General features: G+C 45.9%; 1 protein-coding gene across 12 annotated transcripts in view; it reads right to left on the bottom strand.

The window, feature by feature from the left end:
- The window catches only part of arvcfb (ARVCF delta catenin family member b), a 132,843-nt gene that overhangs the window by 53,200 nt on the left and 54,331 nt on the right, over window positions 1-25,312 (bottom strand). The window contains exon 1 of one of the 12 annotated variants that reach the window (XM_029830347.1): window positions 18,968-19,232. The exons of the other annotated variants lie outside the window; for them this stretch is intronic. Within the exon in view, the coding sequence (XP_029686207.1) occupies window positions 18,968-18,988 (21 nt within the window). The 5' untranslated portion in view covers window positions 18,989-19,232. Of the gene's footprint in view, window positions 1-18,967; window positions 19,233-25,312 lie in introns of those variants that run through there. 12 annotated transcript variants of the gene reach the window in all.

The raw sequence follows: 25,312 nt of genomic DNA, 5'->3' as shown, positions 1-25,312 counted from the left end.
GTCGGGCTGGAGAATAAAGTAGCGGAACAGTACGTGCAGTCACTTCAGCTATGGGAAAATGTGTTTTAAAAATACATATTAAAGAAGATAAATGGGCAAAATATGATTGTAAACAGCTGTGAGCCATTTCCTGCAAAGTATTTTTGAATTTAAATGATCAACCGTGGCTCCTTGAGAGACTAATCGCAACCTTAATGGATTTCTGGGCAGTGACAAGAAAAGCAGGAGGAGAACGGAGAGATGGGGGACGGAGTGATACAGCCATGTCAATTAAACGTCCTGCTATCTGCCATCAGTCCACACCCATTCATCATCTGTGTTCAATAAGCTGCTCGCTGCTGTCGGAAGATGAGGAGATAGACCGAAGTGATGGAAAAGGAGAGAGGAGGCAGATAGGGCTCTTTTACTTCCACTGGGGCAGAAACAATGAAACAAAACTTCAGCTAGAATGAAGAACTAGTGAGAAAGTGTCCAACTTATGTAAAGGCACTGATGAACTTTCTGGAGTGAAGTTTAATGTTTCCCCCTCGTTTTAATCAGCAAAGTCTGATGATGATTGACAGCTATGAACTGATTTTCAGGCAGGTAACTGCTAAATACTAAAAACTGCAATTTTTTAATGTAACCTCATAAATCTGAAGTCTCCCGTTCAATCACATCCTGATTTCTGGACCTGGCTTTAACTCAGCTGTTGATTAGCTCAGTTATAATGTAGCTAATCACCACAGGGAACTCAGTAAATCTTTGATTTGAGCAAAAGACGACAGGATTTTTTTTTAAAACTCCAGAGCTGCCAGAGAGCAGAACTTAAATACAGTCGATCTCATACGCAGCACAGTTGGAAAAAGCCTCCAGGTTGAAGTGACAGAACTTGTCAGACGGCCACCTGCTCGTGCGTACCAGCAGGACCAGAGTCACCTTCCTTCATTCACATATATACACACTCACACACACTTTGGTTTGGTCTGACCCCTGTGCGGTGACTAACAGGATTTCACTCAGGAGACATGCCAGCAATCATTACATGGCTCTTACACAATTAATCCTCCAGCAAAGATCGCCTGGCTAACCTTCAGTTCCTCCAATATCCCATCAGCCCCTCCTGCTTCTACCACCTGCCCTCTCAGCAGCTTTCGCGGCAAAGACTCTCATGATGTGCAAAAGTGAAAGAGAAACAGGGAGGACAGTGCAAGAGGGTGACCTGCTGTGAACTCCGGCCATGTGATCCCAATATTCAGCCAAGTCTCTGCTTGTTTATGGGGTGAAACAGAGGCAGAGGGGAAGTGGAGTAGAGGAAGGGGAACCGGAGTGGCTGACAATGCGTGGCACGGGCCCAAAGCAGCATGATCTCCAGGGTTAAAAAAGGTAAATGGGCAGAGAGATAGCCCCATCTCAGTTCAGTCTCACAACTCATCGGAAACCCGGCTGATATGATGGCGGATGTGTGGCGCTGACCTTTGATTGTCATTCATCTCCATGATGAATAAGGATCCTTCCCGTCAACGGTTGAGGGGTAAAGCACAAATTTAAACAAATAATGATGGAGGAGGGGGGCCAAGGCTTTGATGATGCTGTTGGGAATGATTGGCCCTTAATCTCTCCCTCTGTGCTGACTGATGCCGAGCCAAATCCCAGCTCCTCTCGCTTCCTCCTCTCTTTTATACTTGGCCTCTTGTTTCAGACCTTTTAGTTTTTGCCTACCTCATTTCTGCTTTGTTTCTTTGCACCAGTGCCCAGACGGAGCACGAGGAAGCCAGGCTGCTTCACAGCCTGGGACTATTAAAGACTGGGGGACACCCTTATAGGACAAAACACTGAAATAAAGGACTCACACATTAGCACTGTGAAATGGGCGACAGATGGAAACCCTAACTCGACCCACAGCAACACCTCCATCACTGAAAAAGATTATACACACTCACAAATTGGCAGGCAGATGTTTACAACCTTGGATAATTTCTTACAGATGCTCCCAATTATACGTCGTAGAACCAAACTTGTATGCACGTAGTGCCATATGTTTTATTCATATTTAAAGGCCCAGGTCAAAAAAGTCGCCCCCAACATGGAGTGCGGGGGAGAAATTCTGGTTGTAATAGTAGCTAAAAACAAAAACCTAGGGAGGAGAAACCACATGGAGCCTGTGGAGTTAAAGTAAAACAATGAGCTCCGGGTAGTGGTCAGCCTACATATCCAGGGTTTGATCGTTTGGACAGCGGGTGTAGCCATGAGAGACGGAATGAGGGGGAAACAGAAAGAAAAGAGAATTCAGCAGCACGGAGCCAGATTAATGGGAGCTGGTTGGAATCAGCAGTTGGTGGGTGGTGGAGGGTTTGCTCTGGTGGCTTAAAGCTGCGATCTGGGAGGGATAGGCTGCTCGCCCATCCCATCAGCCTCTGGACCACTGTCAGCATGATCAGTGCACCAGTAAAGGTTGGGGGTGGAGGGCTGCATTGTATGGAGGAAGCAGTGAGATGGGCTTTGCCAGGGGCTCAGCTCATAGGAGCTCAATAAAGGAGGTGAAATGAGGCCATGTCCCCCCATCCACACATCCATTTTCTGTTAACCTCTACTTAAGTCTAATTAGGGTCATGGTGAGGGGAGCTGGAACCTCTTGCAGAACTCACCGGGCAAGGAAGGAATACATATTTCTGAGCTGTATACCTGAAGAAAACCCATGAACAACAGGGAGAACATTCGGGCTCTACAAGGCGGCAAGAGCTGTCTTTCTAAAAGGCACCTGTGCTAACCAACCCAACCCCCCCACCACCCCACCACCCCACCCATGTATTAAAGGAAAACCACTCTAAGCTTCTTAATAAAAATAACCTGAGACATTAATTGTCCTCAACCATCAGCAAAAAAATAAAACCACTCTACAACATCACAGCAGTCTGATGCAGTTCATCACAATAACTGCTGACTGCTTTTCAAATATGCACTCAGTCAGACGTGATTAACCCGCCTCTGGGAATGTTTTTACGGCTTTGTGCCAACCACCTGGTAAAGGATTAGGCTCATTTTGTGAGCAATGTTGAGGTGTCAAAGCCAGAGGCGGAGGGCAAACCACGTGATCCCGCCAATTTACTTCTAACCCCTGAAGAGTCCTGAGATAAGGTGACACAGGATGTATATGTGACGCATAAAAGAGCCCTTGTGCAAACGGATAAATCTATCAGGAGGTTTGAGCTATAACCAGGTCACTTTATATATTATTCTTTCTCTGTCAGATAAAAAAAGAAATGTGATAGTGCTGTGCAGCTTTGCAGCACCGCTCTGCTCAAAAACCCCGGAGTGGTGAATGTGTGTGAGTCAGTAAATATTTTGTCCTCGTACCCACAAAACACTAAATCTCAGGCTGTGTCTCTATTTTCTCCTGTACACCATTTCACTACCCCTGTTTCTGGCATGGAGCCACTTGTCTTTTGCAGGGCAACTGTTCAACTCCACTATCTTTGCTATTTCAGGTCCACAGCTAATCTGGTGCTAAATGCAGCCACTGGTAGCAAACACAAGTATCAACATTAGTGAACAGAATGACACAAAGCCAAAAAATATAAAAAATTGTATATATTTATAAATATATTTAACATGCGTGGTGCTGTGGCTCTGTTTGGAGCAGCCAGACATCCAGTTCTTTGTATTTTAAGGACTGTAATAGTCTTCACTTTTGTAGCACAAGTTCAACTCCACAACATACATCTAACATACATCATACATCTATTGACAGCCTCGTCCTCATTTGTTCCTGACGCTCTCGTACATGTTACATTAGAGGGACAGACGTTAAATTACAGATGTCTCTGAGATGGAATTATGTTGTTTCTGTTTGACTTATTGATTTATTTATGAAGTTAGATAAGGATAGTGGACTCTGAGCTGTTTGGAGCCACAACTGTTTAGCGGGAACGCAGATGTGTGGGGTCATCCAGAGTACACACACACCTCTGCAAAACAAAGACTGAGTTTCCTCTCATCTCCTGGTGTTGGAAGTGTAAAAACCCGTTTGCATTTTTCATGATGAGGTTCACAGTGGTGATAGAGTCACCGACAGGCCACCAGATTTGCAGGTAAAGAACAGCACCACCTCTGGAAAAGAGCACCGGACACAAATAAGGAGCCAATCACCTCCATGCAGCGCTTAAAATCTGTCATCTGCAACCATAGGATAAAAAAGAAAAACTCATGGGCAATGACAAGTACAGTTCTATGTGTGATTGCATATGTGTGTGTGTGTGTGTGTGTGTGTGTGTGTGTGTGTGTGTGTGTGTGTGTGTGTGTGTGAGGGAGAGAGAGAGTGCAAGTGCGAGGTTGAGCCAGCAAGGAAGCTTCAAGCTTACTTTCAAAGCTGCAAGTAGATGATGAATATTTAACAGTGGGCAGACATCAGAAATATAGTTCTGGTACGGTGCCGTTTTTGCATGCAATATGAGCAGTAAATTTTGAACATGAGCCAAAGCTTAAGTATAAATAGTGTCTTTGAAGATACTTCTCATTCACTGTAAAGTGGGATTCCCAACAGATGCTGGATGAATCAAGAATATATTCAAAGAAATGCATTTTGAGTGATGGTATGGGGGCTCCGTGGATATATTATGAATGCACAGTAATGCCTTTTTGGCTGGATTCAAGTGGAAGAAGCGTAAATGTAAAAGGAGGACGGTGGAGGTGTGTGTGTGTAGGGGTTTGGGGTTTTTTGCAGCGGCCAGGATCACTTCGGATTTATCCATCGAATGAAGTCGTTGCTGAGCTCTGAAGAGCTCCCAAAGGTGTTGGAGATAGGAAGAGACGTTTCTTTCTTTCAGCCGTGCATTAGCAGGCCTCAGATTTGATTTCTATGTCATACAGTATGCATGCTCTGCGTCTGTGTTGTGTTGCTCTGCAGGTGGTTTGGAAGGAGAGGAGGATGTAGATGAAATATGGATTATCTCCCCTCAGTGTCTGGCTAAGCCCCACTTTGCTGGCACCACTGATTTCCAGTGTATCTCCCCTCCCACACAGCCAGGCAGCTGCAGGCCCCAGCATCTGGCTGCTAGCCCCCTCCACCCCACCCACTCCGCCCAGCCTTTAATCAACCAAACACTCACACACAAACGTCTTTATCTATCCCCCCAAAATGTAACAACCCCTCCTTCCTGTTGAGCTTCTGCTGTTCCACAGGAAATGCAGCCTTCTGAAAACTCAGGAATCCGGTAAACAGGACTGAAAATAGCCGCCAACTGGAAGATCAGCGATAAAAGCCCTCTGAGTCTAAACTGTCCTCATTAAGACACGGGTCAGGACAGATATCATCCAAGCTGAAGGAAGGAAATCTCAACCCAACCCTGATGAGCCCTCTGCGACATCAGCCAGAGTTGCTCCACTTCCCAAACCCAACACTTCCCAAACACTTCCGATAGGCATTCATCCGTTTCCTCTCAGCACCAAACACTGAGACCGGCACGAACAGAACTTTGACGGACGTTCACTGTGAAACCTGTCGACAACAGAAACGGCAGCAACCTGGGAACTAAACCATCATTTCAGATGCAAAAACTCAACATTAAAGATTCCATTTCTCATGAAATGACGTTCAGATACAACAAACAATGTATTAAATGATCAAGCAGGGCGTCAATGAGTGCAATGGAAGGGAGTGATAAAACAGTGGAAAACTGGGTGAATTCTGCCTTGAAGCTCCAGGAGAAGCTTTGGGGATCTCCAGACTTTGCACTGTATCTGTATTAAGCGGCGTTAACCCCGGAGAGCACCAGTAAATTAAATGTAATTATTCAGAGAACAGCCCTCCTCACGCACTCCAGTGAGTGCTGCTTCAAGCTGGTGAGACCCCAGGAGGAGTGGCTGCTGAACAGCTGAGGAACCTCTGCGCCTCCGTGTCTGCAGACGTGATTATCAGGAAGACTGAGAAGTTTGTGTTTTCGTCTGTCAGACGGAGGATGTCCGATGCGTGCCAGCCGCCTAATTGGCTGCAATTCCAATGCAGTGCAGCCACCCCACATTAATTTGACCGCATATCCCTCACAATCCCCACAAAGGTTGGGTGGAAATGTGATACTTTATTGCAGCTCTTTTGCTGTATATGTGCATAAATACATGTTTTTTGTCAGTTCTGTTGTGAGGACCTTCTCAGACGACCTCCCTCCTCCTCACAATGACACTTCTAAATGGAGTGGATGAATATCATATCGTCTACACCAATTTAAACCAGTTATCAGTGAATCAATAGGCTCTAATTTCTCAAGAGTGGCATTAACCCTGAGTATTATCTTATTAAACCCACAAAGTGGTGTCATTAAGAGAATACTCTTCTACACTGTGCAGTGGGAGCACAAGTTCTAGCGCGCTGCCCGGCGAGAAATCTAGTCCAACTCAGCTGGAAGTGGTATACCTGCAACACACACGTCAGCTTTCCAGCAAAAGAGGGAAAGCTTAACAAGTACCTCCTCCAGACGGCCAGTAAATAATCAGGGCTGAGTTTCAGTGAGGCCACAGCACATCCAGAGGGTTACCTTTGCTCCATGTCTGTGTGTGTGTGAACGGAGGCCTGAGTTCTGGCCCACACAGGGAGCGGGGGGTCCACTGAAGGGGGAGAGGGCCTCCGTCTGAAGGCTTAAAATAGAGCGCCGGGTGTGAGATGACTGCATGGAGAGCTATTGTCGGGGGTAACATAGGGTGGGGGTTGCAGTACTGAACAACTCTTACAGCTGTGCAAAGAGTTCTGCGGCATGTAAGAGGAGCCCAAAAATAACCGACTACAGATTTGGATCCAGATTCAGGGACGGCAGACACAAAACAGACAGACATACAAATCTGACCGGACAGATATGTTTCCTTATGAATCATAAATCAGGAAATAGTGAAAGTCTTTTAAGGGATGATGATATTAATCACAAAGGTCACTCGATGTTGATAAGTCCAAGGAAGTCCAAGACTGTCAGGCTGTAATTGTTCAAAACATATTGAGTAGTGCCTAGATGCCTAGGCACTACTCAATATGTAGATGCCTAGAAAGATATTTCTGTCAACAGCAGCCAACAGACATCTTTTATCTGTGACTATAAACTGAAGAGTACTGGACAGTGACAGGCTCTCCAGGAAGCCGTCCTTGGCAGTGGAAAAACGAACAAACGTGAAAACAAAGTGCACGTAAGTGAAAGTAAATCTTTCTCTGCGAAACACAATAAAACCAGAGGGTTTTGTCAGCTCTACACTGAGAAAAAAAGGCACGTATGCAAGTTTTCCAGAAAGTCCTTGTCAGCTTTTCACAAAGGATTGCAGAGGTTACAAAAGCAGCACGAAGGGAACGGGCTTGGGGAGCTGGACCAGCACCAACAGTTTTCACTAAAATGTACGGTAACATCCTGGCTATTGTGGGCTGCTTATTGTCCTCTTCCTTTATGCTTCAGCAAGAATGCTAACTTCATACACAACCCAAGTCTGTGACATTGTTAACGGCGTAACTCTGCCCGCTGACATGCTGAGGAAGAGGAAACCAGAGGCTTCTGCAACAAAAGGTGGGACAACTCAAGTCACTGGCCAATCTGCATCCCCATAGATCTTCCTGAGGAACCTGTTTGTTGGGAGCTGGGAGATGACCTCCAATCAATCCACCGTTTATTTTTTATTTCCCAACTCCCCAAATTTGCTCAAAGCTGAAACACACATAAGTGAAATGCACGTGTCCTGTATGAAGTGTGTGTTTTGTTTTCCATCATGATATAAACAGATAGCATGGATGTAGTTAGCTGCAAATTATGAATATTGAAAGTCTTGTTATCCCAAACCACTGAGAGGGGGAGCCTGGAGCCTACTCACATAACAAGCATTAGCATTAAAAAGGACTGTTAAGAGGGGGGGTTCTGTCTGGTTGCTGCACAGTTTTTCATTATGTACGGTTGCTTCTGGATGGATTCGGTCAGGATGCCGTCAGCATTTCAGCAAATTTTATGAAGCCAGAGCAGAAATGCAAAAGGGTCGTGATATCTGATTTAGCTGAGCTGACATGGAGGTTTTCTGTTTGACGCACATTTAAATGATAATGCTTGATTCGTTTCAGTCCCACTCAGTACAAGTGCAAGTTCGCTTCCTGTCTTCTTGTTTTAAAACTTTCGACGTTGACGTTGCAAATTAACACAGTGACATGACAGCCAACGTTTCTCAGGTCCGGACTGAGCACTGAGACCTGACGGACCCTCGGCTACAGCAATTCTTAAAATGAATAAATTAGATAAGCGGTAATTGTTTTACTTCTCATTTCCAGACTGCAGCGGTAACCCTAATTCCATTAGGCTAAGGTTCTGACAGACAAGACAGGACAATGAGCCCTGCGTGCAACAGCGTGGTTAAAGACAACATAAAGACATGACCTAATAAAAAACCCAAACTTTTTTCTTTAACCAGAAGATATTCTTCAGAAATTATACTTATATTTCAGTAGATCAACTCCTGGCTATAATGGCCCAGTCATGGTCGATATTTCATATGAAATATTAGTTTTCCAGCTCACTGTGGCCTCAGTAAATGGCCCAATGAGGAAGAAAACAGTGGAACAGATTCCAAAGACCAATACCCATTAATCTAGCAGCCTCAAGAAACAACTGTGCGATGTCGTAAACCAAACAAAACAGCTTTTTTTTTGGCCTGTGATAAAATCTAAAAGCAATAGCAAAGAAAGATGATGTCTGAAGTCCTCGGCCAAAAATGCAGAATGTATCAAAACTCGTTCCAGATCAGCAGTCGGGGACAGAAAGAGGAATTTCAAATGATTTAATGTGTCACATTAGAAAAGAAAGTGTTCACGCTGAACTCAATTTATCAGATCCTGAAGCAACCGCAGCATCTCAAAAAATAAAACCATCAAAAATTAGACATCATGCAGAAATTATGATCATCATTCATCAGCTATGATTAAAACAGTTTAGACATATTCTACAAGGAAGGTATTAAAAAGACTTTGAACCAACCAAGCAAAAACATATTTGTCCACAATATCTACAGAACAACTGGCACCAACGACAATAACAATGACAAACGATAAATATCAGAGAGAGAACAGCCTGGCTGGTGCATACCTCTGCCAGACTGAAGGATATTATCACTGAAAGAATTAAGTGAATTTTCATAATGAATTAATTCAAACAAACTCAATAATAATCTTACATTTATTACAAATAATGTAAAATTCCATCTGTTTGAAACCAGCAATAATCCAATAATCCATAAACGCGTCATCATTCTGCATCATTCAACCTGAAATCCTGTCAGGAACCATGACAACAGCCAAAGTAAAGCTGATGAAGACCTTGGGTGGCGTGAGAAAGAGACAGCGTTGAAGTCAACAAACTCGTATAGCAGGCATTGAGAATACCGCTATCAACCAAGGTCACAGACCAGAAAAATTCTCCGCTCTAGCTTAACAAAAAAATCTTTCCAGAGCCTGAATCCATGGTGGTTGCAACTATGCAACAATTACACTGGATAAAAAGGGTTTTCAAACTGGACTTTCTCATTAACACATGCGTGCTGCATTCCCTATGTGCTGTTGTACGTGTTCCAAACACGAGAACGCTACAGGGGCGATGCCACTTCCGAGCCGTGTGCCAGAATAGAAGCCACAAGGTGAACTGACGGCTATTTTTGCCTGAAAATCAACAGCGTTAAATACCAAACATACTGCAGAGATTACAAAGCAATTCCATGGAATTCCGGGCTCCATATGGTGACAAGGTGCTCGTATCTCTCGCTATTAGAGGTCCGTCAACCCTGCCAGCAGCTCCGGAGCCAAAATAAAGCACAAGCAACAAAGCGGGGCACCGAGAAGGCCAGCAGCGTGTCGCGACATAATTCTCATTTTGGACATGGATGCTTAAATCTCCTTTTCATCGGCTTGTCCAAGACTGCAAAGCAGGTTTAAGAAGAATAGAAAACAAAGCCCCCCCACATGGATCATGACTCACTGGGAGCCACCAGTGAGCCAATTCCTGGATTCACCTCTATATTCTTGTGGGACAACACACAGTGAGTCAGCCTGTGAAAGACTAGAGCATTCATGAGTCAGTCTTCAGTGAATCCGAGGAATGAGCTACGGGTTTCACGGGAAAAAACCTGACCCGATCCGCCGAGGACCTGTTAACTGTGTGAGCGCTCAGTGGCGTCGGCGAGGATCTGCGGGTGTGATGGAGTGTTTACGGCACTGTCTTAGCAGCAGCAATTGTAACGACATCAATAAAATAAGCTCCTGCCCATTAAGAATGCGGCAATATCAACACGGATTCTCTGCACACCAAGCTTCAATTATGCTGTCTAAATGGGAAAGAGTTGCCTGTGGAACAGTGCGTGGCTGTCAGATTCCATCAAACCTCTTCACAACACTAGCCAGGAGACAAACGAGGAAAAAAGCATTAATGTTGAAAGACGTCTCAGCTGGAGCCGTTTTACATCAAATGGACCCGAACGCGACGTGAATGAGATCTCATTTATCCGGGTCACAGCCTGCTGAGGGCTGTCACTGAACCAAAGTGGTTGCACCATTACAGCCGCCCAGCTCGCTGTAGCCGCGAAGAAGAAGTGAGAAAACAGAAAAGACTGACGGAAGCAACAACCGATGCAGCTAAGTGAAGAAGAAAAAAAGCTTAGAGTGACTGAGAGTGTGTTTGTGGGTTATGAAACAAGCTCACGCACACCTTTCCTGAACATTCTCACGCCAATGAAAAGCAGAGAACCCGATAATTGATCATGTCCAACTATCTACTACTGCTTTAGCTCCTCTCTTTACGTAAATGTGCGAAGCTGGAAACGACAGAAGTCTCCTGATGTTCATTTCCCCCCCCTCAAATGCTCCAGGAGCTTCAGAACCGCACCGTGGTACTGGTAGCACAATTCAGCCGCTCTCTGGAGAGGTTGTCTTCAGTAAAGGGACAGAAAGCCACATTTCTCTGCAGCACGGCGCACCTCTGCATTCACCCAACCACAAAGGAGGGCAAGTAGAATGCGACTGCCTCCAAAAGAAACTTCAGAGAGCAACAAATAGCCAAAGTTTGGATATCTGGACACTGAAGAAGGAACGGGATTCAAACCATGACGGGCGGTGGCAGAGCAGAAGAAACAGAGCCTTGCTAAAAGGGAATGTTAATTATGTTGCTGCTGCATGTTGGACAAAGAATACAGGAGGTTTGTGAGACAACAGCAGCAGCTTGTGGCTTCAGGGATGCTGGGTCAGACGGCGGGGGACACGGTGCCAGTCCCGCTGCCTGCGAGCCTCAGATTGCGAACCGTGGACGTAGGCCTGTAATTGCAGCTCGCTCTCTGTGCACGTGCCCACCGTTATTTCCACCGCACTATGTGGCAGGGGACACAAGCGCTTTGCCTTGAAGGCCGTCCCAAAGATCTGGCGTCCAACTCTGCGTCCCCGCTGCGGTGACTTCCTTTCAGAGTGACTGGCTGGAATAATTCGGGATACTTTGGAGAATGTAGGCAATTTGTCAGAACTAATAGAGCAGAACATGAACATATTTGCATATTCATCATTGGTTTAACTGTAAAAGAAAAAATACAACAGTAATGAAGTACTGAGGGCTGAAATGTTTTTAATGAGCATGTCAGGATTAAACCGCAGCTGAAACACAGCTTTACAATAGCAAACCTATCAAATGAATTGAGTTTTTAGCCACAGAGAGAAGGAACGAGGAGTTCAGCGAGGGGAGGGTTAGCATCAGGCATCAGGTGAGCATGCATATAAGATATCTTCCTGGGAGGGGAGGAGACCCACCAGCAGCTCAGGATATCTAGGGTCTCTGTGTCCTCCTACTGAGGACAGGATGTCCTGCAAGTCCTCGCTAGAGTAACGCAGGACCCACAACCGTTGCTGTGCAGCTTCAAAACTGTTGGGTATATCAGGATAATAAGTAACGCCACAACCTGCTCAGTATGTTGCACTGGCACTTGAGGAGGGATCGGTTGAGTCTAACGGTTGGTTCTTCACACCAGCAGCTGCTGTTAGCACAAAAATTCCAGGGAAATCATTGTTTTTCAAGGACTGACAGATTGAATACAGTGGAAATGGAGTGTAGTCTGAAGGAATGAATGCGTTGGATTCTGGAATGTAACTGCTGCGTGACCCCCAAAAACACTCAGAGGCTGCAGCTGGCCACTCCTTCAGAGGACCCCCCTCCGGTCCAGCCCCGCACACATCCACTCAGCCAAATTCAAGAGAGACAGTGCACAAAAGAGCTGAGAGTGGGTTTTATTGGATTAAACCTCTCTTGACTGTACTAGAATATGATGGAAAGAATTCGGGAACTGAAGGAGGTCTGTGTCAACAGCCCGTGTTTGCTTAACTTGCTTAACTGACGACGTCGCGGGGTTTAGCGTGCTCTTTTCCGCACATCAAGAATACGCGGAGATAAAGAAGAAATAATAACATTCCTCAACACAGCTGCTGACCAACTGAGGGAATCAAACTGAGACCTGCTAATCGTCCAAGAAAGCAGCTTGGTAACCAATAGCAACTGATCAGAGCAGCCGCAGTGAAACGAATACCTTTGTGAATGAAGCCAAAGGTCCAGTCAAATAAATATATCCAAGGATTCTTCAGCACTGGGTTTTCAGGAGCACTGAGAATGGCTACGAACACAGCCCCCGACAGGTGTGTAGAGGGCAACTAGTTACGACTCGGTTCATTTTAGACACAAAGGATATCTTTATGAGAATGGTTCGTTCCTTTAGTGCCTCAAATGGTAAGCAGATGATTGTGCACGTGACTTATTTTGATTGGCATCAGATAAAACGTAAGCTGCTACAACCAAACTGAAGGTTTCTGGAGTGTCAGGATGGAGGCAGCTGGAAAGAACAAGGAATGACTCGCCATCCCATCGCAGGGTGTTAAGTACAGCACCTTCCACGTATGGTTGGCACTTGTCCCGCCACATCCTCGGACCTGGCTGGCACCGGTCGGACATGCGCCGCGCTCCACTTCACAGCCTATGACACATTCCAATCTAAATACGTGGAGCTGTGACGGGGGGGGGGGGGGCTTTTTGGTGGCATCCCGGCAGCCAGTGTGCACAGTAAAGGTTCATTAGATGGCTCAATGGAGCCCTGTGGAATGTGAGAGGAGGCGCATCACCCCATTGTGGAGCAGCGGCTCTTCTGGGAACAGGCTGAGCATGTGCGGGACAAAGCTTTGCCGTCTCATGTAGTAAATGAAGATGACAGGCAGCCCAGGGTCTGGATGCCCCTCTTGTGCAGAGCGTTCAGCGATACAAATGGCTGTCTGCATGGAGAATCAGAAGCTCGGACACTGCCAAGAACCTGTTTATCAATCCCATTTTACAAGGTTCGGTTGGCGGTTTGGCTGAACTCTTGTTGCTGGTTAACATAATGTTTGCGCACAAGGTTGTGAGCCAGAGTCACTACGGCTGAGGCTGTGTGCAGCAGGGGCCACTGTGGCCCCTAGGCCAGCAATCTTACTGTGGTTTGGACTTTCCCTCTCACTCTTTCCTCCCCAGTCATCTTTGATTTTTCTCCCTAGCCCCTAGCCATTAGCAATAACAGCCACTATTGTATGTTGCAGGGTACAGAGCTGAATTCTAATGAAGTACCGGACCTCATCAGGGCACTTCAACCGCCAACAGACCGGTGCCCTTTCCATCAAACTCCCCACAGGCTCCAGGAATGAGCTGACTGAGCACAACATGGACCTGCTATAGTTAGAAACATACTGGGGTTTTCTCTCGGATGAAGGGGACAGTAAGAGCTCAAACAATCACACACAGAAAACTCGGCTAACTATTGTGTTGCATTAAAGTAAGCAGATGGCGTGTCCTTCAGACAGCAAGTCTCTACTTCGCAGCCTAAAATTTGGCAACATTTGACAGAGTAAGTGTATATGCGTATATTATACGTGTGGATTTACTGGATTCATTTTGAACATGCTGCTGCGCACCAAAGCTGGGGGCTTCCGTTACAAAAAGCTGCTCTGCACTTCATTGATTTTTTTGTGCTGCAGTTTTTACATGTGAGATCTGGAGATCTGCTCGTGCTGCCACATGTCGGGGCCCTGCTGAAGAGCCATCAGGCGTAATCATTAATCTAAAAGGCAGCGTGGAGACAGATGGCCTGATGGTGGAGGATCGACGCTCTTCCCAGCATCCCCACTACTTCCACTGGCTGGTTCGGGAGCAGGAAGTCGGCTAATCCCTTTCGAAGAAGGTTCCAGACTAAGCACGCAGCATTTCTCGCTCCCCCAGCTCCAGTGGCTGTGCTGCATATCCTGCTAGCACAATGTGGATGGTTTTAAAGAAATAAAGAAGCAGGGAGGAGGCATTTGTTCCCCTGTTTCTGCTCGAAGGAAGCTTTATGAGGACTTTGACCTTCCCCCTCAGGGCCTCTCTAAGAGGTCCCCAGCTGCAGGACGGAGGGGGAGGAGCCTATTTGAACCATACGTAGCTGTTAAAGAAATCCCAGCTCCTTAAACAAGGGCCCAGACGCCTCTTCCGCGGAGGGTCTGGGCTGCAGAAGTGTTTACATCATGGAGAAACGCGCGTCATGGAAGCAACCTCCATGTTTCAGGATGATAAGTGTGAAAAGGAGGAAGAAGTTTGTCCTAACAACATAAGTTCAACTTTTACTTAAAGAGAATTCACCATAACCATTTGAAACGGAATGTAACAAGAATCAGGACCACTGATGAGAAAAAAACCCTGGAAATTCCTGCTGGATACCAACATTTTAAGTCAATGTATGTGTGCTCAGTAGAAATCGGCTTCTCAAGCACATCTAAAGTATTTAAAAGTCCTTCCTTATTCAAGACTGTTTGCCGATAAGCATCAAATTCAGCCCCACAGCTGAAGTTATAGACACTCATCCAGCCAACCGCTCCCCTATGATGTAGACGCTGGAAAATGAGAATTTGCCGCCCATGGCACCATTAACTAAAGTATCATCAATCACCGGCTTTAAAGCTGACCGAGTGCTTCTTAACGACCTGTCACATCTCCAAATTTAACCACAGTCACTGCGGGAAAGCCGTTGACATATGCTAACACATGCTAACACAATGCGGGCCCTGGGAAATCTGCATATGCTGCAACAAGCGTGATGGAAATGGCAAAAACCACTTTTATTTCAGCCAAAGGTGACGTGGTCACATCCTTGCCGACGAGAGGTTCCTCCGAGGAAAACACATTAGCATCCTTTAAATTAGATCGTGTTGTGTAATGACAAAACTGTTGCTGTTATGTAATGGCGCCATAGCAGTAGGACAAGAAATGAATATATAAATATTTTTCGTTGGGATGAAATCAGCCTCCATGTGCCCACGAGGAGAGCTTGATTTAGTGGGTAAAGAACGATCCTTTTCTGGTCACTGCTGCGTTGCAATCGAGCCGCCCCTCGTTTCTCCGGGGCAGATGGCTTTTTTATCTGCTCCATCGAAAACACGGCTCTTGTTGCTATCTTCCAGCACTGCAGATATAAAGGTGTTTATTGGAGAGAGAGTCGGGGAAGCCATGCAGCCCTCTCCCATAAACAGGACTACACTGTCTGTAGCCTACAGACAAACACTGACTAAATAAGCTGGGGATCCAATTGATGTTCCCCGGTAGCCTCCAGAGTGTGTAGTCTGTGTGTGTGTGTGTGTGTGTGTGTGTGTGGCTGTGCTGACTAACACTGTTTACACCCTCCCCCTCTGGAAGATTTATTTGGCAACAGTAAAAACTCAATCGGCCAAGTCGTCATTACCAACTTATTGGAAGTTCCCTGAGCAAAATGAACACCAGGGAAAAGTGTCATATTTTTCAATAAATGCGCACAAAACAGACAAACGCACACTTTTACTGGGGGCCCCCCTGCGCTCTGCTGCGACCACAGCGATGCTCGACCCTCTTCAGGTATGTTGTGACAGAGCTGCAGCCCGATGACGAGCCGCCGCCTCATTATGTTTCCGTTTGCACCCCTCCTGCTTACAGCCCCATCCAGCCTTTCAAATTACAGCCGCTCGCCTTGTATGAGCATTATTTCCATCACCTACGTGATGACAGATAAGAGGGCAATATGGCCCTCGCCAGCTGCCAGATAGCAGGAGAGCGAGTGGATGGAAGCGTCGGCCAAGCTGTCAGGGGGGAGCAGCGGCGACCAGTTATCAGACGTCTATGTTGCACAACTATAGTTACGTTCAAGAGCGCAACACCAAAATAGTTCTGAGATTCCAAGGGTCCGACCCTCTGACCTGGCACCACCGGCTGTCATTGTGTTCAATAAAATGCACTTCATATAATACTGTGCAATGTTTGCACGCACTTGTGTGTAATGCTTTGATTTTTTTTCAAAATGACAAAATTTAGCATGATGAGAAATTCTAAGCAGCATCTAAGGAGTGAAATCAATTTTTCAATCTTTTTTATTCTCTTTGATGAAGGCATGTTATTTTTCAGGTAGAAGTAAGCTGTTATCACTAAATAAACTCTTTTGATCTCTCTTTTTAGCCAGATTACTGATAACTCTGTCATTTTTGGCACACTCCTTTATCTGTGCGTTCATTACAAATCGTTGATCACAAAAATGAATTCTACTAATATTAAAACTGGATGATTTGCGGGGACTGGTTGGTTTAAAATGGTGACAAATCACTCAGTTATAAAACTGATTAAATTAATTGGAACCGCGAGACATCAAAGGAAAGCTGTGGTAAAATTTTCACAAATCACCTAACGAAGCATTTTTAAAATCCTGTAACATTTAAGAGTTACAAACTCTCGGATTGGTTTTGACTGATCTCGCTCTATTTATAATAGGCGCTGATTGCGCATGATCCTCCTAAAATTTTGTGGCAGTCTTTAATATTTCTGATCCCTCATAACAATAAAAGTATTAGGAATAAGTTCAGGTTGGGTTGATCCACTCCAGGAGCAGACGCGGGAGGACTCCGGGATCGATGGCGGCAGGATGGTGGGCGCTGCAACATGTCGAAGTGTCGCTGGTCATGCAGCCCGAGGGGCCGGGGGGGAGGTATGGGAAACATGCACGTATGCGTGTATGTATGGCCAGGCTGTCTGACAGGAAGCCCATCTGGTATTACCAGTCAGCACCATCTGATCGGAGCCGCTCGCCCTGGACTCCCCCCACCGACCCCCCTCCCAGTACCCTCCACAGCTATTGACCGTTCATATGTTTCCGGTCACTGGTATTATTCCAGCCTGACCTCGGCTCTCTGGGCAGCGGCGCTCCTCCTCGAGCTCTTCAATTATTGATTCCCAACATCTCCAGCAGTCACAATAGAGGAGGAAAAGAAGGCACAGAGGCCCGTCGGAGACGTCAGTCCAGGATTTCTTGATTTGGACGAGAAATCTAACAACGTTGGGGAAAAGCGGAGGCGCTGGGATGGAATTCTCCGTGGGTTTTTGACTGAATCGCTGTTAAAGCGTTCTCACTCTGCAAATGGCTCCTTCCGACTTACAAAGATGTGTTTTATTTTTGATGGACCTCAGCGAGGAGACGCCTGCTATAATATAAATAACATTTTCTCTTCTCCATAGACAAATCTGTTCTTCTAGGTTTCACTGACGGAAAGACATATGGAATTCCCCAATTTTCACAATAAAAGCACTTTCTTAAAGAAAGGAGAAATGAGCGGAGCAACGCTGCCCATAAAATGATTTCTTTTGTTTTAGTACAACTCTTGTCAGCGTGTACTTAAACTACGGCTGCCAACATGGACACCTAAATGGGTCCCTTTTGGGCCGAGGTGTGACAGCAACACATGTGTCGCTCCCAGTTCTGCGCCAGCAGGTGCTCCCGTGCTGAGGAATGTCCAGCTGAGATGAAAAGGTCAGGCCACCACGCCGCCTGCCCTCAAGAACGCCGGTCATCTCCACCCCTCGGGGGGTCGTGGATGCCGGGGGGCATCCCGCACTTCTCTCAGCCTTTTAGGGATGCATCTGAAGAGGACACCTCTCAGGTTATGGACCCATCCCTATCATTCAGGAAAGGAATTCCACCAAAGCCACGTTAGACGGGCCTCTGATCCATCAGCTGTTTAAATGGTCGCATATCAATCTTGGTTAACGGGACGACAAGGTGGACGGCTGACAGGATTCCGTGTGTGTGGGGGGGGGGGGGTTGACTCCGCCCCTGCAAGCCCAGAAGAGAAGTCGACCTTATTCAGTCAGATGCCCAAACCACTTTCTTTTAGGGTGTCTTTTATTCCCGTCTGCTGGCGGGGATGGGGAGGGGGGGGGGCATTTTTTAAAGGTGTAGGATGTGAATGGATGCACTTCAAACACAGTGGACACTTCCAATAATGTATGCACATCATGCCCCAGTACGCAGGCACCCACACCGACCCAAGAGTTAACAAAAGCACATTCCAGCAGTATCTGTGCAAGTGAGAGACAAAGGCTTTAATGCCATGTCTCACACACACAATTGGCACCAGGATCCACAGGCTATAAATCCAGCCTGGGCTCCTTCCAGGCGATGATCAGGGACAAACTTTCAATACTTGTCTGCTTGTCTCTTGATCACAGAGCAGTCATCCTATAGGCACTACTAACATGTCCGAGCCCATCAAAGTGTCAGGGAGCTCATAAGTCACAGCTGCTTTATGGCAACTCAACACACCTACACACACACTTACACACACCCACGCATGTGCACACGCACACACGCAGGAGCAGCGCTAAACATGTGTCCGGGTCCTGAGTGGTGCTGAACAGTCCTGTATTTTGAGTCATGCAGCAAATACACGCGCATGTTCAAAATACACATGTGCACCGAGATTTCACATATGCACAGATTCCGTACACACACGCGCGCGCGCGTCATCCTGGTGAAGGGCATCGATGCATGTCGTATTAATGTTGCCCAAGCATTAGAATGAGGGATATTCAACAAAATTCAAACAAAGGCGGCCAGAAAGTGGAGAGGGCTGGAGATGAAGATGTGAGAAGGGAGAAAAGACCGGCAGACTGACCTGTTTCACTTCGGCAGGCATGCTCCAAATTTCCCCCTTTTATCCCCAAAATATAGATCTTTAAAAAAAAAAAAAAAAATCTCCGGGAGAAATATCTGACAACGGTTTCCTCCGCTCGGAAAAGTTCTCCCTTCCCTCCTCTCCTCCTCGCGTCTCCTCACGTCGTCCTGGTCTATTTACGCTGAGTTTTCTCTCCACAGAGCGCAGCGGCAGCGGCAGACGCAGCCACTCATCCGCTGCTCACCGCGTCAAGTCCGACACTCTAACCACTGACAGCAGGAAGTGCCGAGCGGCTGCTTTCAGAATAAAAGCGCGGCACTTCCGTCGAGTCGCGTAACTTTTTACAGCCTCCTACTAAAAGCAATGATCGGTATGTGAACAGAGGGAAGGAGCCGATGTTACGAATGTCTGGTGGAGGAGCTTTCCAGAGTTGGGGATCAAAGCGGCTGACAGCTCACCTCCCCGATGGTTTGAAGGTGGGCGAGCGGCACACTGAGGTGGAGGATCTGAGGGAGCGGTATAGGGTAGAAGTATGGAGAACATCTGATAGATAGAGGCAAGGGGCACGATTATGGATGGACAGTAGGCTTTTGAATTTTTACCTAAACTCTATGTTGAGGGCCTGGAGGCCTCTGTTTAACCCCTGCACAGGTCACTTTTCTTCACTGCTATATACCAAAGTTAGAACGTTATAACAAACATGGGCAAGGTCAATGCTTTGAACAAGATCAGGACTGTGGCACAAAATGTTATCCACTCATGTCCCCTACTCTGTGACTGTCCGTTCCGTGCATGTTTAAGAAATTATCTGCATCAAGTCAAGCAATCACTGAAGCCAAGTCAAATCTAATGAAAGTCAATGAGCTTAATGAAACACGAAGACACAGAGATTAAAATTCATTATCAACAATCATGGCAATAATTCATCCAGAGGAGAGTCAACAGGACTGTGGAAGGACACTGGAACAGTTTTGGCTCTTATCTTAGAGGCTTCTTAACCTTCAATTGACTCCAATGACCTGTATGAAAGGGAACCTTCCTGGAAAAACTATGTCCAAAGCTATATTTTTAAAATAAAATATTGTCACACTGTGTAAATTGTATTAAAAACATTAATTAATATAACTATTGAAAAATGCTGCGTAACTGAACAAAGTGATGATGCTCAGATACTCAATTCCAGAAGTCATTACAAGAAAAATGTTGGTTATTGCGGGAATTGCAATGCTTTTATTTTGGAAATAAAAGCTCTCTACATCCCATGTAATTTTAGCTGTGTCAGTCAAGAATGACAAAGGTCTGATTTGGGCTTTGCTGTGAAATGCTGTATGCATCTATGCTGATGTATATGGAGAATGGGGGGAAATTGGAGGGCAACTGGGGCCACCGCCCCACCATAGTCTGAGCTGACACAAACAGGAGGGCCTGGAACAGAGCCGAACTGAACTCAGTGGGGGGAAAAAGTAAGTAACAGAGAGAACAAAAAACAGGGGGTCTGAGAGAAAAGGGGGGAAGAGGAGGTGTTAACAGAGAGGAGGCGACAGGCAGCAGGAGCTGGAGGAGCAGCAGTCCTCGGTCTCACTCTCCTCCTTTCTGTCCCCCTCACTGGGTCCATGTCTGGCATCTTACTGGGGTGGGACCAGCTCCCACTATGCACTCCAGCTGCGTCTGTCTGTCAAGCTATCAGCCCCCTCCCCCTTTTAGCACAGACAGAGCCTGACGAGGAAAAAGAGGAGAGTGAGGAGGGGGGCTCGCACGGGAAAACAAAAGTTGCCCCCGTGCACCCGATACTCCACAATTTTTACACAATGCACACACACACACGCACACATACACACACACAGAGAGAGAGAGCTCCTTTTCACCTCTTTGTTCCATTCCTCCCACTGAACTTGATATAAGAGAGGGATGGGACTAACGTGAGAGAATTCACATTTAAATATCGATGACCGTGACCAACACTGCGAAGGAATGTTAATCTAATAATGTCGATGGCAGCCTAACTGAGGGAAACTTCTGAGAGTTGTCTGAACAAATAAAAAAAGGCAAAACAGAGAAAGGAGAAATCCCAAACGGAGGGGAAACGGCGGAGGTTTTGCATTCCTCGAGCTTGGTATTTCATCTCCCTGAGCGTTACTGCTCCATTTGTTCTTAATGAAAGACCTGGCCTGACACGCACCGCTGCACTTACATCTACTTACTTTCAACAATGCCATTACAAATTCAGCCAGGCGGCAGCAGAAAAAAAAAGTCTTCAAACTTCAAATGTGGTGTGTTCCTTTATCTCGTGTGATGCGCAGTCACATTCCATTTAAGCCATTTGTGCAGCGGGTCTCATAACTCTGTTAAAAAAAATCCATTAAGAGCTCGTTGGAGCGTTCAAGAGCAGCATATTAATCTCAATTTTCTTTCTAAATGTGCACATGTGTGTTTTCCCCATGTCTATTTTAGGTATCCAGGTTTAAAGGATCAGCCAAGTCCATTAGAAGGCCCACAAAGAGTGACCACTCGCATGAAAGGTGATTCTCTTTACTGATAATATGTCAAAGGCAAATGAATCTATATGGATCATATATGCAGCATAAGGGTGTGCTACGACCTCAGAAGAAGCAGCTTGTGTTAAAATCTGCATCTGGGCTGTCAGCTGCACAGAAAAACAAGACAAAGTGAGGTAATAGTAACAGAATTCTAAGCCCAGAATGTATTGGAACAATGGCACAGTTTGCAAACCAAACCTCATTTGACTTTTACTGTTGTGTTTAATTGTCCTCCATAAACCCGACTCAGCGATGCACAGATTAGGCTCTAATCTATCGGGGGCTTTTGTCTCGCAGGAGGCAGTTTTTCCTCCATTTAAGGAACTAAAGCTCTGTTTAAATGACATCAGTTCACATCAAAAGCATGCATTTCTCTCTTTTTTCCAGACCAATGATCCAACTTTCCCTGACTGAGTCAGTGATTGGGAAATGGAATCACAACCAGTGATCAATGCGGCTGAACGTAGCCATCGGATCCAAAACGGAGCGGCTGTTCAGTGGTTCTTAATTTATTATCCTTTAGATTTTTGACAGATGGGTGGGTTAGAAAGCAAAGTGTAATGTCTCTGTAGAGGTTTCCGGGTATATTTACATTCTGGCTCGATTCACATCTCCTTGGCTGCTTTTCTAGCTTTTGCATCTGACATTGATCATCTCTTTTCTGTCATGTTGCTTGGAAACAACGTCAGCGGCCAGTGAAATAGTAATTAATCTAAAGATCGCTAAACCTCAAACATTCTTAATATAAATGAAAAATATTTTGCATTCAGGTTCCAAGTGGCTGGCTTGGAGAAGACACACAAACTCTGCTGTATTTACACGCTGCTGTACAACCGGCTGCCACGGCAATCTCCACTTTCTCCTGAAATGTGGTAATAAAAGGTGCCACAGCCTAACCTCCGCGACATTTACATGATTTCCCAGTGTAATTCTGTGAAACAAACAGCAGAGGTGTGCAGTTTCTGTGATTTGTGTTCGTAGTCCGCCCATCCGTGCAGCGTGTGGAACACCACAGCAAATATATGTAGCGCCGTCCTTCAGCGCACGCTGCACGGCTTCTGATGGAAAAGATAGAAGGTGGGGCGACGCCAGCTGTGGTCCTCGGCTGCTGCAGACACACTTGAAGTATTCGCATGCTGATAAAGCTCAGACGCACACAGGTGGAACAGGGAACATTTACTGGAGCTTGAAGATAACAAGAGTTAGTCCTGTTGGCGGGACGGCTGAGACTTTAGGCTCACTTCAGGAAACAGAGTTAGCTTTGAATTCTAAATGTGTCGACTGGTTTCCTCACCCTGTCAACACATAAATATGAATCAGCACGTTAGATGTTCTACTCTAGAGAAATTAGCTTTGCAATAGGATACATTTTTATTGTGCTTATTCCTGCCACGGACATGTTTTTATGTACAAAATCAACACGGACGTGGTCTATGTGAAACACAAGCTTAAAATCGACTTGGATCGTAAACAAAACTGTCCTTTAAAGCCCCAAAATTTACCTTCTCTTGCCTATCTGGACCCTTGTTTACATACTTGCAGCTCATCTAGTGCAGATGTCACACCGGTTTGTTGAACTCGTGAGACTAGACTTTGACCAACACATCGGCCTAATCATGAAATTCCAACACTGTTTTCAATCACTTTTCTCAGGTGAACGGGGTCACAATTGTTTGGCTATCCTGCCGGACAATCGGAATGGTGAGGTCAAATTCCTCAGGTGGCACCAGGGTCTTGTGAAGGAGAAGGACTTTATTTTTAACACATGGTGCATAATTTAGCCACTGAACTCTATGGTCAAGCCCAGCAATCTTTCTAAGATAGAACAGGAATATTCTGAGGAGGCATCCAAAACCTTTAGAGACAATGGCAAAGATATGTAGCCCAACTGTTTGAGAAAAAGGAAGCACTTTCCTGATGTACCTCTTACTGCTTTTAGTCAGCATAATGGTTTAATGGGCTGTGATCAAGTGTCGGGGAGGTGCAACAGGACAGGCATTAAGTCCAACAGCATCAGGGATGAGAAGGATTCCGGTCTGAGTTTCCCCAAAGGGATAAAAAATAGCTTACAGTACAGAAGCCTCCTTTAATCCTTCGGTCTGAAGCAGAAGAATATGTACAGCCTACCTTTGAGTAGAAATCCCTGTCTTGACTTATGCATTGAGCCCCCCACCCACTTTGAGCAGTTAGCAATGTGATTTATGGGCCATCGCCTTCAACTATAGCCCTAATGTTGTAGCGGGCTAATAAAAGATAACACAGAAGGCACGATGTCCAACTTGGGATTGTAACTGCATTATTAATTTATGCTCTTTGAACACGCCACAAAGAACAGAACTGAACCATCATCTCCGACTGTTGGACAGTCCAGTCTGAGTAGAACTCCTGACCTCTCGGTCTCTTTCACGCCCGAATATAGCAGTGAAAGCAAAAATATGCTGAGAAGTAGAAATGACTATTTATGAAACTGCAATGTAAGAATAAATGGTGTGGGAGGGTGTGGGACCAATGAGGTTCACAAAAACAAACAAAGGAAGCACTTTCACAACAAGGTAATTAGTGTGTTTATGGGTATCTGATGGTGCAGTGTGGGAGGAAGACAGGGGGAGATAAAAGAGGGGAGGGAGTGAACTGAGGCTCATTGTTAGGCAGGTGATTTACAGGGGAACGGGGGCTCTGGGGGCCTGCCAGTGGAAGGATAGATCTCATGTCACTATAGCACCCTAAGCCCTTTGTGTTCATTGTTCCTAGACAGGGAGAGTTGTGGGGATGAGAGTGGGTGCAGGGTGACTGGAGGGAGTGCTGGGTGTAGTGCCATTGCAGGGCCCGTACGTCTTCACCGCAGACAGCAGAACAGATCAAAGGCTGCTCTGTTCCCCTTTCTCTAAAGCTCGCAAGCCTTTGAAAACTTCCCACAACATTTGCACAAGGAGATGAGGTGCCTTTGCCACGCTACAGACCGACTGAATATAGTACCCGAATCCCAAATACTAATATTAAATGATATCCACAGCGTCTGTTTTTGAAGACGTAGACCGGCTGTATGCAGGAAGGGTCCTGTGTTTGCTCAGCCACATGCAGCTAGACACATTATGCTCTGGATGTATGAAATAAGGTCACCTTCTCCCTCAATGGCAAACATAGCAGGGTGTCTGAGTGCTGTCTGTCTTCTTCTTGCACACAGAAGAGTCAGCGTGCGTCACTTGACCTTTCACGGCCTTGGCAATAATGTTCCTTTGGGCAAAAATCAATTACGGCGGGCAAACACAATATCAAATGAAGAAAGGGTATGGTGGCAATCACATGTGGAGACGGGCGCGGATTCAAAGGTGCCTCCATCTGTGTCACTGAATCTCTATTGATAATCACATCAAGGAAGCTAACGGAGTGGCCGACAGCATTGTTGAGATGTTTCCAAGAGGATAGTAAACAGGGTAATTGTCCTCCTTGGCAGCTATTCAAAAAAAATGTGACATTGAGGTGAATGAGGGCCAAAATTCGATTAGATGCTTTTGAAAAGTAGGACAGCCCTGGTTACAAAAACCTCTCCTCCGATATAAACGTGCATTATGCTTGTGACTATAGCATATGACACTGTGAAGGTCATCTACAGCTAAAACATTAAACTCTGGTTTAGATACATATTGATCCACCTCTCCCTTCTTGATGCACAGCTGATTTATTTGTCAGCCTTCACCAAGCAGAAATGGTTTCTGGTGTGGGAACTCAAAATAGACATTCAAGTAATAGACGTCCAAGTATTCAAGACACCAAACAAACATTGTCCCTTTGGGAGTGTGTGTTTGGG

This window comes from Takifugu rubripes, chromosome 21 (genome assembly GCF_901000725.2).
Source record: "Takifugu rubripes chromosome 21, fTakRub1.2, whole genome shotgun sequence".
NCBI lineage: Eukaryota > Metazoa > Chordata > Actinopteri > Tetraodontiformes > Tetraodontidae > Takifugu > Takifugu rubripes.
Note: the sequence above shows the minus strand (reverse complement) of the source record. Positions and strands in the feature narration are given on the sequence as shown.